The sequence below is a fragment of the Symsagittifera roscoffensis genome, chromosome 3, assembly GCF_963678635.1.
Source record: "Symsagittifera roscoffensis chromosome 3, txSymRosc1.1, whole genome shotgun sequence".
NCBI classification, from domain to species: domain Eukaryota; kingdom Metazoa; phylum Xenacoelomorpha; order Acoela; family Convolutidae; genus Symsagittifera; species Symsagittifera roscoffensis.
Genome location: NC_087064.1, coordinates 26027700 through 26041982, shown reverse-complemented (window position 1 = coordinate 26041982; position 14283 = coordinate 26027700). Strand labels below are relative to the sequence as shown.

Genomic DNA, 14283 nt, shown 5'->3' with positions numbered 1-14283 from the left:
TGAACACAACAATTTGAAGACAACTGGAGTCAAGTTACTCAAAATGGCTTATAGAAACAAAACTTGAAAACTGAAACACTATTATACAAACGCAACTAAACAATAGAAAATTGATATTTGAAATGTTATCGTAATCCACATTTCTTAGTTTACAGTGCCAATCAGAAAAAAATTACTGCGTGGCTTGTTTTTCTCCAAAATTCGAAAGTTTAAAAATGGTGTAAAAGAACAACAAGCTTTGTAAAAGAACAAGCTTTGTTTTCGGTTTTCTTGTTCATTGGCTCTTTTCCAACTGTCTCTAGGCTATATTTATTTGTAATAATAGTTTTTCTTCGGATTTTAGTTTTATCAATGTGGAATATCATAATAATTTCTCCTACTCGAAGGCTCTTTGGCTTCTGTGTTTCAACCACGTAATTCTTTGAGCTCGAACAAGCGATTTGAAAGTTATTGGAAATTTGGGAAAAGTTAAGGTTTGTTCGTTTGTTGTTTGTTTTGTGTTTCGTTGGCTCTAGGTTGTTTTGTTTGCATGTGAGTTGGTATACAGGTGACTTCCGCATTCTTTCTGTCTGAGAATATTCGTGAAGCAGAAGGGCTCAATTATGGAATTCGTATGTTGCCGCTTAGATTTGGTCAAAGAGAGAAAATTTGGTTGTGTTTTGGCATGGCATAACATGACCCGGTAGATAGGAAAACCTCAATTGGACTTCAGCTGGCTGCCGAACTGAATTACAATTTTAAAGGCCGTTTTAAATGCCACGGCTTCCTTCCCCTAGTGATTTTTAATTAATTTTTCTTTTCTAGAGCAACTACTTTGAAACTGAAGAATTCGTTCCTGATTTTCTCGTTTCGACTTCGAACTTTTATTCGCAAACACCACAGTTCAGCTTTACCAGCATTGTAAAGTAAATTCAAACAAATATCTGATTCTCTTGTGATTTGCTCAGCTCATTTTCTCTTTGTTCTTTCTTCTTCTTGTGGTTTATGCAAGAATTTAGAGTGAACTAGCGAATGGTAATTTGAGTCTCGGGTCAGTTAATCTGGTCTGGTCTGAGTGTTTTAGTTGGTACTACTTGTTACTAGTATAAGTCGACTGCTGCGACTGTTGATTAAATTAAAAATACAGCTGACTACTGCATTATCAGCGCTTGTTTTATTGGTTTGTCTTGGTGCTGCCGCTCCCATTGCCTTCTTTCCATTAATTTTATGGACCAAAATTGCAAATTTACGGCAGCCGTCGCATTCATGTAATAATGTGCTGATTAAATTCTAAATTGGTGTACCAATTTCGTCGCTGTTTTTTGTCCCTTGTATTGTATTTAGCAAAAGATGGAACGAACGAGCAAGTGCTAATCTATCTCACCAATTCTATGGCAAAATGCAGCTTTGTGAATCCAAACTTGCGTGCAAGTTTTATTGCCTGCTGAAGAAGCCATACAAGAACCTGAAATTTGTCTCATTAAGTCGCAATTACGCTCTCTGATCATTTATTTACCTGTGCGCACTTTTGCCAATCGATAAGATTTTAGCCGGTGGTTCTTATATAACAGCTCATTTTCCTGCCATTGATACATTGCAAACGGGAGCAGAATAGAAGCGTACAAGCCCGTCGTATGATTTTTCAGATTTCAGTTGAGTGCCTTATCGATAGAGAGGGAAAACAATAGCACTATAAAACATACCATTCCGTCTAATTCCCTCCCGCCGTGGCGTGCTGTTAAATTACATCTGCAAGTCTATCTCCGTCTCCAATTCATTCTTAGCTACTTACTTGCTTGCATCGTCTGCAGCTACCACTGCATGTGTCTGCTGTTGAGTAGTCGTTTGTTTCGAATCTGACCCACGAGCAGACATCCATTCTAAGATGGATGGGTTTAAACTTTTCGTTGATTTATTCCATCGGCTCAACATTGTAAGTGTTCACTATGTTATCTGTTGACCATTTTTGTTCAGGTTCACTTCGACTTAGTTTGAACCTAACGCTTATTCGATCATTATAATCACACATTTCAAAAGGTGTAAACTATTTGTTTTTTTCTTTGCGCTCTGAAAAAATTTGCTTTGCTGCAGCGTATTAGGCATTTCTTGTTGTGGCGTATCGGAGATTTCTTGTTCTGCCCTCGAATTTGGCATATATCGCTACTTACAAAGGTTAAAATCTGAAGACCAGGCGTTAAATATCGACCTGGAAATAATAACGAAAAGTAAGACGTGATATGACTTCCACGGATGTTTTCATGGACGTCCGCGCCAATAGTTCGTCAGTTATACTATATAAAAAACCTTGATCGAGAATTTTCAATGACTTGAAACAAAAATAATTTCTCTGCTAAGATAGTTGAACTGTTTCAGAAGAACGAGCAGGAAAATCGAGTGAAAAAAAATCGGACAAAGTCAAAAGGAGAGACAAACCCTAAACAGCACGCAGTGCAAATAAACGGAACCGGCCTGGACCTCTTGTCCAGTTCAGACCCTGACTATTCGCATCACATATCTCAGCCGGTGGCAGACGGACCTGACAGCAGAACTGCACGTATATCTTCAGATCCTCAAGCGTCTGCGTCATCTCAGTATATGTCGCCCGAAGTCTTTTCCAACGACCCGATTCCAAGTTTAAATCCATTGTCTCCACGACAAGTAACATTCGAGAATCATGACACTGAACATGATTTAAGCACACATATGGAAATGGAATCGATGGCAACTCTGACAGAGACTGCGGGTGGTGAGTGCACTCCAGAGCAGGTGTCGCAGTTTTTGAGGAGCAATCCGAGTTATCTGACGAAACACGTGATCAGTGAGGTGAACTTGGATGTGGTGCAGTCATGGCTAATGCAATTGTGCGCCTCAGGCAGACGACGCTCTGAAACAGAAGCGATTCCGGCCAATTCTACTGTCAATCACGCGACCAAGCGCAAGCACTCTAAACCTGTTAGTGTATACTGATTTTTTTTTTCATTTGGAATGTATTGTTTTTTCACAACCACTCTCACAGTCGGGAAGAAGGATTTAGGACTAGTGTGTTTTTGATCAATATAATTGTCTCCAAGAAAGCTTAAAGGGGTTTCAGCGTGGTACCATGTCAAAGCCACTTTCAATCTTGATTTGGGTTCCAAAAAGATATTTACATTAATTTCAATGACGAGTAACACAGATGTTAACATTTTGCTATCAAGACTAAATTTTGAATTTAGCGCTAGAGGAGTCAATGATGTCCAATGTAATCAGTTAATTGACAATTGTTTAATAAATTGTTTGTTAAACTAGTTGACCAATTTGCTTATTAAAAACAGACATTGTTTAAGCTAAGATATTAGTTTTCAGAAATAAATAGTTGCTTCAGATAAAATTATGTTACTTATATTTAGTCTTCCATTATTGAACACCCTGGATTGAATTGATTTTCTTACGACTCAATGTAAATAGAACTTCGAAGAATACACGAAAGTAAATGTACTCTTGCACAATTCGTAGGAGAGAGTGCTTGGTAAATAAGACGACAAGAGGTTAAGACGACAAGTTAGCAATAGGACATGTAAAATGAGCTGTTCGAATTTAAGCGTTTCTGAGAAATCTAAAAGGAGAATTCATGTGTAGCGTCGTCTTACCAAAAGTCCTGCCAAAAGCGGTTGTCGTCTTACAGCTGTCCTCTTATTTGCCGGACACCGTAGGAGAGGGTTACATGACGATTTATCCTTCTATACTCTACCCTAAGCAATTATACCCTCTACCACTTTACCCTATTTGCCAACAACAATGCCTATGGCGTTTTCACTTTACTATAATAATTTAAAAAATTATCATGTCTGAAGTATTCCGTAGAAAAAGTCGGTTTTTACATGAAAGATTCATTAACGCTGATCAAAGAATAATTGCTGTATATGAAAAAAAAAATCACAGAAATGCAATAACCTAAATATAGCTCGTTCAAAATTGGGACGTGTTCAAAGCATGAACGAAAGATGAAAATTTTTGGCTTTAATTTGCAAATTGAAGTGTTGCAACTAGATTTTGAATGAGCACAAGTCATATCTCACCAAGTCGTTTTAAGCTTAATAGATAATGCATGTGCTTCATTTTCAAAAAACTCGAAAGATCAACTCGCCGAGAAGCCAAATTTTATTCAAATTTTGGAAGCATCAAAGGATTGATTAGTTTGTCACAAAAGGAGGGTTAGCACCACCGGTACCCGGCCAAGGAAATATCTCAAGGCACAGTTCTAAATCGATGTTCAGCTCAAGTGCGTTCACATATTTGTAGTGGCCAAATTTTTTTCCGTTGCATCAGTGATCACACTGTCGAAAAGGATGAAGCTTTCAAACTGTTCAAGATTTTTGAAAAATAAACAAATTGCTTTTTTTGGTTTTTTTTTTCAGTTACATTGCTCTTTTCCAACTGTAACTTGGCTATGTTTTCATATTTTGGTTAGGCATTCGTGCGAATTCTATCTTGAAAACTCAGGATTTCGAATCTCAGGTTTTTGTGTTTTAGATTTAAGTAAGTTCGTGGCTATCATTGAGACTTCGATAAAATTTTGGCTCTTCTTTATTATGATTTTTCAGGAATTGTCAAAATCAAAACTTAACGCGTTTCTGCGCCCCAATGGGTTTGGGTTCAACTTAGTTAGTTGTGATGATGTACAAGCTTTCTGCAAAGCGGCCAACTGCGTTTTGTGACGCAATTGAATAAAATAATTAAAACGTGCTGCTCACAAATTATAACTAGGTATCAATTTTGCAGATCAAAGATAAATTTAATTGCGAGTTAATTTGGCTGAATATTACTAAGGATGGAGTAAAAAGTTCAAATAGTGAAATAGCATAGGATAAGTTGGAACAGGTAAAATAGCATACGGTAAAACTTGCGTGTCGTTGTTTCCTAGTTTTTCAGCATTTTTCTGGGATACTGGTGGTTCAAATTCTGTTGCAAAAAGATTTTATTGGTATCTGAAATTCTACAAACTAGTCGAATAAGTTTTGTTTATTGTTCCGACTTTCGATACGAAAGTAACGGAAAATTTGTGCTCGGGGGTGGGGGTTTTTTTTTTTCTTCAGACAAATTTCGACTTTTTAACTAGCCATTTTTGACGGAATTTTTTTTATCATTCAAAAGGTATTGTTGTCCTGAGCTTAAATTTGAAAAGATATTTCACCTGTGATCATTTTTTGTAAAGTTATGAGGGTTTAAAGGTTGCCATTTTGACCAATTTGGGTCAATTAACGCGCGATATATTTTGAATGTTTTTGATATTAGAAAATGATAGAACATTTTATTACATCTCTCGTACGGCAGTAGGACGTTTTATACTTGTCCAAATTATCCTATAACCTACTGCCGTAGGAGAGATGTTATATTTGATTCTATAATTGTGGAATAACAAAAATTGTTCAACCAAATGGTTAAATTGGAACAAAAAGCTTCAACTGAACGTCACGGATGAAAATGACTGAATTAGTTCAACTGGTCAGTACAATTGGTTTTAAGAAGTACATAATTTATTTGGCAATTTGTTGAAATAACGCGTTCAACCTAACGCCATGTATGCCAATTACTATGCAAACCTGTATCTTCAAAAAATAATGTTAAGATTTTAGGGGTAAGTAATTTCGCGAAGAACACCAAACTTATGGTTCCATTAAATGCGATCAAAAAATCAATTTCCATTCCATGGTGTTTTCCATTCTTTTCTGACATAGACAGCACATTTTTTTATCGGCTATCGCAGAGGTTTGTTGAATTGTCACTAAGTAATCTCATTAAAAAATTTTTTTTAGTTGACGTCGGAATTTCTCGAAATGAGAAACTCCTCGGTGACAGGTAACGGTCGCGCCCCTCTGAGTGGGACAGCGACCACTTCAGCCAGCAGTACTTGGCGTAGCAGTAGCCATCGCAGATTCTCTCTCGGTACCGAAAGAGACTCGCCGAAGAACGATGATTCGGGCGCAACCACACCTACTCGAAAAATATCAGCACACGATTTCAACAATGGGGAATTAGACGAATTGCCTCTCATAGATCATTCCAGTGGTTCATTCATCACTGGAGGTAAGCGAATAACACTCGGTTTATAGCAATTTCCAAGCTCCATAACCATTTTCTCGTCTGTGTTTACCCTTGCGCTAAGCAAGGGTATTGCAACCGGGTACTCGACTTTTTTTCCCAAAAATAACTCTGTTCACAGGAATTTTTTCATCTGAACTCCTTTTCTGGAAACTTGTTAGCAGCAAATTAACCGCTAAATTTTGTGTCCCATTCGTAATAATCTCTACTATTTGCACTACCGTCAGCTTAAGGTATCAGTCGCAAATATTGGTGCCACTTTTGGGGCTGCTTTACAGCTTTTTGATACCATGAGCTGTGACTTTCGAATAGTAATAAGTTAACGCAGATCAAATGAACCGAAAAAAAAGCTATTTGTTTTTAACAATATAACAACAATAAAATCTCGATTTCAGACATTTTTAACACCATATCTCGCAATTTCTTGAAATGCAAAATTTATACATAATGTGGCTTTATGGTTTGCGATTTGTTTCATGCAAAGTTAGTGTGCATGCCTTCAGTTTGTGATATTCTATTTGTATTTGGTGCCACTTTTGCTTAAAAGCATTGGCAATTTATTAGCATATGTAGCTGCTTTGTTCGTGTCTTAGTGTTTTTCGCTGGTTAAGCGTGCCTGGCTGAGTAGTTATTACGTGCGACTCAAGTTCTCATGATTGCATTCGGTCGCCGATCGAATCCTAGACTCAGCCGAATTTTCGCTAATTTGAGGCTAATTTCTATTTTTTATTGCACTTTCTTGAGCTGCTTTTTGCCGTGTTCTGGTGTTTTTTTCGGCTTGATAGATTTCGGCTTATATTATATCAGCTTTGTGGCCTCACATTGCGTTATATCCTTTGACGGGCGATTTTTTTGCGAATATATGTTTTGAGGGGGAGGGGGACTTAATAACTTATTTTAAGTCTTAATTTTTGTTTTGATTTTTCCCTTTTTTCGACTTAAAAATTTTCGGCCTATATTATATCTGTTTTAGTGGCATCATATTGAATCATTTTACAAGCTGTGTGTGTGTGTGTGTGTTTTGAGGGTGAGGGGGATTTAATAACCTTTTATTAGTCCTTTTTTTTAAAATTTTTTTTTTAGCTTTTTTTATCTTTTGTTTTTGGCTAAAAGGTTTCGGCCAATATATCGGCTTTTTGGCCGCATTAATTTCTATTTGATGCGCGAATAAAGTATATGTGTTTGAGAGTGAAAGCACTGATATTTCTTTGAATTATTTGGTTTCTGCTAACGTATTTTTGGCTTTGTTATCGCTTGATAAATTTTCTTTCGATGCTATTTTATTTTATATTGTTTTGGCACGTTTTTATGTTCTGGGAGCGTTTGGAAAATCAATTTTATCGACAAAAAAAGTCGTCAATTTTGTCGAAAAAAAATTGCCGTTGTGAGTACATTTTTCACTCACAAATTTGTTTAATTTTGCGTTAGCTGAAATTTGGATTTTCTTGGCTCAAATTTGATTCAAAATCATCTGCAAAGTAATTTATGTTCTCCACAGACACAATTTTTAAGTGCCAGTAAAATAAAAACTGATCCAATGATCTAGTCTTCTCAAATTGGGTCAGTTTCATCAAAAAAGTGTCAATCATCCAAGATTTATGAAATTCATGGAGCTTCAAAGAAATATTTTTATTTTCTTTCAATCTCGCTGGTATTTTTGGTGCCTATGTTTATGGTGGCTATGTTTATTAAATTTTAGTTTGTTCAGCGCATTACGGTAAACCGCTGTTCCCATTTTTCAAGACAGACGGGTTTTTTTATTTTTTCCTGGAATGCCAAGTTTTGCCTTACTTACGAGCAATGAGCATGGTTGAGACCTTAGCCACTTCACTGTCGGTTTTCTTGTACATTCTTGAACATTTAAGAGACTATCAACTTAAATTTCTTGAAGTTTTAAAGAAGTTTCTAGTTGATTGTGTTTCAGAGTTACGACGCCTAAACATTGATCGTATTTGGGAACAAATACCTGGTAAAAGTTTGACATAACTCACAAGAATTCACTGTCAATTCATTTTCATTTTAAAGGCACCTTTATCATCCTAATGGCGTTTCGTTTCCTGGGTCTTTCTTTCTTCCTAACAATGGCTGCTTAAATAATGCACGTATTTTCCATGTTCTTTCATATTGTTTTAATTACACCTGCCAGAGCAAGTGTCTTGTAACTGGGAACTAGACTTTTTTCTTGCAAACAACTTTTCTCACAAATCTGACTTGCTTGTCTTACTTGCTGTGTTATTGAACCTCGGTTCTTTCCCATTGGCCTAGAGATAAGGTGGTCGCATTTGCAGCCTATTTTCTGGAGTTCGAGGCGCGGCGGGACCTTGTTTTTTACAGTATGTATGAAATTGAAAAATTTTCCGGTGAAAACTGAATTGTCGGACTTCTTTAGTTTGTTTCGTTGCTTAGGTTCATTTTGTTGCTAGTTTAATATTCAAATGTTTTGCTTGGCATGCTTGCTTAGAATGAACTTATATCAGAACTTATGAAAATTTTGGTAGACCCAATTTTTTCAACATTTTTCATTTTTTTTGTTTTCGATGTTTTTTGTTTTGTATCGCAAGTAATGCGCAGCTCCGCTTCACCTCTGTTGTTTTTGAATTTGTAGCTCCACCATCTAGCAGCGAGCACGAATCATTGTGGGCCTCCAAACTTAACATTCTGAGAGAGAGAGAGGCCGAGAATCTATCCACTTGCCAACGCTCCCAAAATAAGCATTCGCCATTGGGAAAAAGAAAACGTCATAATCCGAAATCAAACTTGCATTACAAAATTGCACTGGTCTTAGAGTGATTCATGTAGTAGTTTCGCAACTGTTTTTTCCGCGCACGAGGGAATTAATTTACTATCAGAGGGCCCCTAGGCCCGAGGATAGTGAATTAATTTCCCGAGTGAGTGGTGGAAAAACAGTTGCTAAAATGCTTTAGTCAGTAAAAAGTTTGTGTTCATGCTTCTTTTTCACTGCTAAAACAGATTTCTCACTTTAAAATTCATTTCAAACTACCTCTACAGCATATTTGCGAGCGTGCATGTAAATAATTTTTTCACGTCGATTTTCGTACGCTGCAGATTAACTAGTTTTGTTCATACAACAAATTTCACGTCCTGATCTTTTCATGACTTGCGTATGAACACACGAAAGTTCCCTAATCAAACTCTGAGCGCCTTGCTTGTTGCGTAATATAATAGAGCTAAATTCATTTTGCAGAATTTTCACAAAAAGTGTTTGTTCATTGACACCTGGCTAACTTTTCATCAGACTTTCAATTTTTCGACTTCTTCCTATGGTGACATACAATTTTTCTTAATTTAGAGTCGATGATTTTTGTTCGGACATTTTTTAGGAAAAGATTAAAAATTTGTCTCAGATTTGTCTGCAAAGGTCACGAAACTCGTGATCGACTTCTAGTTTCGAAAAAGTTTTCTTTTCATTTTCAGATTTCCCAGTGGAATAACAAGTTTACCTGTTGATCCAATTTTCTCAAGTTTGGTTGTTTTCATGAAAAAAGTTTCAATCATAAATTGCTTTTTAAATTGAAAGAACATCTGTTTTTTCCTTATAAATTCAAAATTTGGATTTTTCAAGAAAAACAAGTCAGTAAGTCCGTATACTTGCGTTCCTTGACTCTTTTCCAACTGTCTGTTGGTTATGTTTTTTGATGTAGCGCTTTTGAACTTCGTGTATTTTTGTACCGTTCACAGTTGTAGAGTAGAAGGAATTATGGCTTATTTTGATCAGGTTAGGTATTTCTAGACAATTCTGATTGCCTCAAAGAAAAGAGGCCAAGTATGATTCAAATTGAAGTAATTTTGGTCGTGGTTTCATTTCTTAAAGATAATTCGAAAACTTTCACTCATTGACAATGTCGAAGATTTTCGCTTTCCAGGCTTTGTTTCAACTGGTTTTCAAACTGATTTTTAAGAGTCGATGAACGTAGTTCAGACTCTTATATAGGTCTTGATGATTTTTGGGTCGTGATGATTTTCTTTCGATTTTTTTTTCAGGAAAAGTCTTAAAATTTGTTCAGGCACTTAAAATTTGTTCAGGCAGAAATTTACTTTATCGCGGTTTGAGTTTGACTTTTTTAAAGTTAATTCGATTCCTTTAATAAAAAAAAGGCAGACTATACTATCGAACAGCGAAAGTGTGAAGGTCACGAAAAACGTGATTGACCTCTAGTTTCGAAAAGGGATTTAATTATAGAATTTTTTCAGCGAAGTAAAAAATTTTACGGCTATTTTCCAGTTTCCCCCCCTTTCAAATTCAATTTTGAAAAGCTTATTTAACGTTGTCATAATGCAATGAAATTTGGCGTGGTGAACAAATCGACAACTGTGAACAGATTTGTTCTTCATACTTTACATCGTAGCATCACGCATTTAGCCATAATAACACTTGAAACAAAAATAAAACTCGGTATTTTGAAAGGGGGGGGGAACTGGAAAAGAGCCAATTTTACCTATGGATCCAGTTTTCTCAAATCGATTGAATTTTATCAAAAAAAGTGTCAATCATAAATTGCTGTAGAAATTCAGAGTTTTAAGGCCATCAATTATTTGCCTTGGAATACGAAAGTTGAGATTGTTTTCAACAAATAAATCCGTTTTTTCTGCTTACTTGCGTTCATTGACTCTTTTCCAACTGTCTGTTGGCTATGTTTGCCCTTTACTATCAACTTGACTTGTGAACAACTTTTCATTATTTTCAGTTCATTTATTCTGTTTGGAGCTTAATTTCAACCCCCATTGTTACCCATGAATATAAAAAAGCAGAGCATTTGAAAAGAGTTAGTGAAATTTGTCGGATTTTATTAAGAATATTTTGAAGTCTTTCTGGTTTTCTATTAAGATTAACCAGAAATGCAGTCATCTCAAACTTGCCACCCAATGTGAAATGAAATAGAGGATAAAAATTGTTTTTCAAAAACGAATTGAATTGAATTTGGAAAGCCCGCATTGAATTGCAATTGAGTTATTTGAAAATTCCCTCAATCGCACCCCAATGAGAATATTAAGGTAACCTGTTATGCGGGTTTCTTAATTTGAATTGTTAATACCAAGAAGCAATCACTAATTAAGGTTCTTTAAATTTATTAAGGTTCTTGCTGTATTCCGATTTTGTTGTTTTAAGGGAAAATATAGTTTTTACTTTAAACAAAAAAGAAGTTAGTAGCACTTTTCCAACGCGCCTATAGGCGTTCGTAACTTAGCTTTGCAGCAGGACTGGATGATCTTTCGACCAAAGATTTGTTGTTCCGATGACGTATCAAACAATTATGTATTATCTGGTTTGAAATTTCATTAAGCATAGCTGATACGATTGCCTAATGAGAGTTAGCTTTTCTATTTTTGTCGTGTTGAGTTTTAAAGATCGTGTTTTGGTTTCAGACCAAGTCGACTGTTCTGACGAGGAAATGTACAGTAAATTAAGCAAGCAACAGGCCATTGCCTCCAACATGGGGGTGATCGACCAGGAACTGTTGCTGGCTGAGTTAGTGAAGGACATAGCCAACGAACTAGACAACCGACTGCTGTGTCACAAAATCCTCCAACATCTCTGCGCCCTAATCAACGCAGACAGAGCACTTCTTTACTTGGTAGAAGGTGATAAAAAATCAGACCGCAACTACCTCGTCAATGCCCTTTATGACGTCACAAGAGGGGTGGACAACGGAGTCTCAAATGAGGAGGACGTTGAAAGCAAAAGTGGGAGGTATCTGCGAGTGCCCATAGGCGTAGGAGTGATAGGAACTGTAGCAAAGTGCCGAGAGCTCATCAACATACAAGATGTGAATGAGGTAAACGCACCATTTTATAGCATTTCTTCTAATTTTTTATTCTTGTTAGTTACTGTGCGCTGATCACGTCAGATTCAGAATCAGATTACTATTCATATTCTGCCTCAATGGAATTCTCAACTTTCATTTGGTAGCTTTTATCTTGATAAGCGAATGCGAAGTAGTAGGTATTAATCAAGATAAAACAAATACGAATTCTAGTGAACTCTATCTGGCATTTGAGCATAATGTGCCAGTGCTGCTGGCATGAATGGTATAATGGATCGTTTGATCGTGTTTGCAGAGAACAAGGGACATTGTTTCAAAAGGATCGAATCAATAATCGTTTCTTTTGCCAAGCAAACTTAATGGTTCTTTAATCACAATTGACAGTTGGATTAGGGAACGTAGAATTAGTCCAGCAATCAACTAAGAGGTCACTTTTCATTAAACGCATCCGTGAATGGCGATTCCTCCGATTTTTCGTACAGTTAGTTCGTTTATAAGAAACTGATGCTCAAAAACTGATGTAAAAAAAACTTATAAGAAACCAGCGAGCCCCAATTTTGATGAACAAGAAACTCAAAAATTATTGTGGTTCAACTAAACTCAAAGCTTTTCCATATCATTTACATCTGTTAAAGCAATGTAAATAAAAGAACCGTAAACATCAGAAAAACTATGTATCGCATCATTCAGCAAATCAATCACTGGAACAATTCTGTGTTCGAGTTCTGTAAATTAGAAAATTTGAGCCTCGATTGGAAGTTAGGGTTTCTTATTACCCTTGAGATTGCAACCGGGTACTAGACTTTTTCTCGTAAAAATTTCGTTCTCAGTATGGACAATTTAGTAAATTACCATTTCTAAGTTCCTTTTGTTGTACCGCTTTTATCTTACATATACAACTTATTTAGGGATCGTAATCTATCATATATTTAAATGCGGGCTTCACTATCTCGTCATGTTTAGGCTTTTTCAACGGATTATTTTTGCATGTTTATTAAAAGAATTTTATCACGTTTAAGCTATATCGTATATTGCTATGGTTAAGGTATTTTTTCGATTTTCCAGTTTAAATTCAATGTTTATTTCATCAAGTTTGAAATTAGCAATCTAATAGTGGGATGTTGTCAGAGTTTTCCCAGGCTTTGCGATTCTGGCCTCCATATATGAATAACCAAATCCTTTAAATTTACGAGATAGGCAATTTTCGAGGTTTTTCAAAAAAATTCTAGAAAATTTAATTTTAGAAATCAATTTTTGAAGTTTTTACCCTGTATATGGGTGCTGTCAGGGTACTCTAAGATGTTGCGAATCTTGCCTCCAAATCTCACTTTTCATATCCTTGTAGTTTCCGAGATATGTAGTTTTTTATGATTTTTTTCAAAAATTTTTCAAAAACTTAGATTTTAAAAAATTCCAAAACGTTGAAGATCTCATTCCTGTTGTTGGATATTGTGAGGGTATTCTCAGCGGTTGCGAAACTTGCCGCTGATTATGGCAGCTCAAATCCTTGCAGTTTTCGAGATATGACGTTTTTTTTGGTTTTTTAATAAAATTTTTCAGAAAACTTAGATATAAAAAATTTCACAAAATTTGATATTCGCATCTCTGTGGTGAAGCTCAGTCAAGGTACTCTCAGGATTTGCAAGTTTCGCCTCCAAATATGACTGCTCAAATCCTTTTAGTTTTCGAGATATGACGTTTTTTATTATTTTCACCGAAATTTATGATTTCTCCGAAGTTTTTCAAAGTTTGAAATTCCTAACCTGTACATTGGGGCAGTCAGAGTAATCTCAGGGGTTACAAATTCGGCCTCCATTTAAGAATGCCCAAATCTTTTCAGTTTAAGAGATAAGACGGTTTTTGTAATAACCATAAAATGTCAAGTTTTCATTTTTCTTCATGAGAATTTTTTTCAGTTCTTCAAGAGCTTTAACCTGATATATTTCATCATCTTGAAAAGCGCAGAAAGTTTGTGAGTATTTGATTAACTTTTTTTTCGGTTTTCTTGTTCTACACTTTTTCAAATTTTCTGGTTATTTTTTATCAATTAGATCAATTTATTTTACCCGAAATTCAATTTCGAAAAAATATAGTTTGATCCCCATTAGGTCTATTGTGAGGGGGAGCTTGTATGGGCGATCCGGGCTGTGAATGTTTTTACACCATCAAGCAAAGTGATAATCGGTTGTTCTACTTCAAACTTTGTGTAAACGGTCGAGTAAAATCAGGTTTTTCTTGAAAAAGAAATTTGAAGTAAATCTGTTTTAGGCTCCCGCCCTCTTTGCTTTTGAAAGTTCTTGTTTGCTTCAGTAGGGTGCGTTCAAGAGTGTCGAAGTACAAGAACGCCAAAAGCTAGAATGTTTCAGATTGCTGAAAAACAAACCATTTCTGGAATTATTTAGTGTCTTTCCAACTTGCTAATGAATTTAACCTTGATTTT

At 35.9% G+C, this 14283-nt stretch overlaps 3 protein-coding genes across 5 annotated transcripts in view; all 3 read left to right on the top strand.

Annotated features, from left to right (window-relative positions):
- The window catches only part of LOC134842165 (uncharacterized), a 423659-nt gene that overhangs the window by 80716 nt on the left and 328660 nt on the right, over positions 1-14283 (top strand). The gene's annotated exons all lie outside the window — the stretch shown is intronic.
- LOC134842166 (uncharacterized) overlaps positions 1-14283 on the top strand; it is a 409681-nt gene that overhangs the window by 80722 nt on the left and 314676 nt on the right. The window lies entirely within an intron of this gene.
- The window catches only part of LOC134842244 (cGMP-specific 3',5'-cyclic phosphodiesterase-like), a 50245-nt gene that overhangs the window by 17684 nt on the left and 18278 nt on the right, over positions 1-14283 (top strand). Inside the window, exons 1-5 of one of the 3 annotated variants that reach the window (XM_063858504.1) lie at positions 772-1912; positions 2353-2931; positions 5775-6045; positions 7985-8029; positions 11446-11855. In XM_063858504.1, coding sequence (XP_063714574.1) covers positions 1865-1912; positions 2353-2931; positions 5775-6045; positions 7985-8029; positions 11446-11855 — 1353 coding nt within the window. In that variant the 5' untranslated portion in view covers positions 772-1864. Of the gene's footprint in view, positions 1-771; positions 1913-2352; positions 2932-5774; positions 6046-7984; positions 8030-11445; positions 11856-14283 lie in introns of those variants that run through there. The other 2 variants (XM_063858506.1, XM_063858505.1) reach the window with 2 other exon arrangements.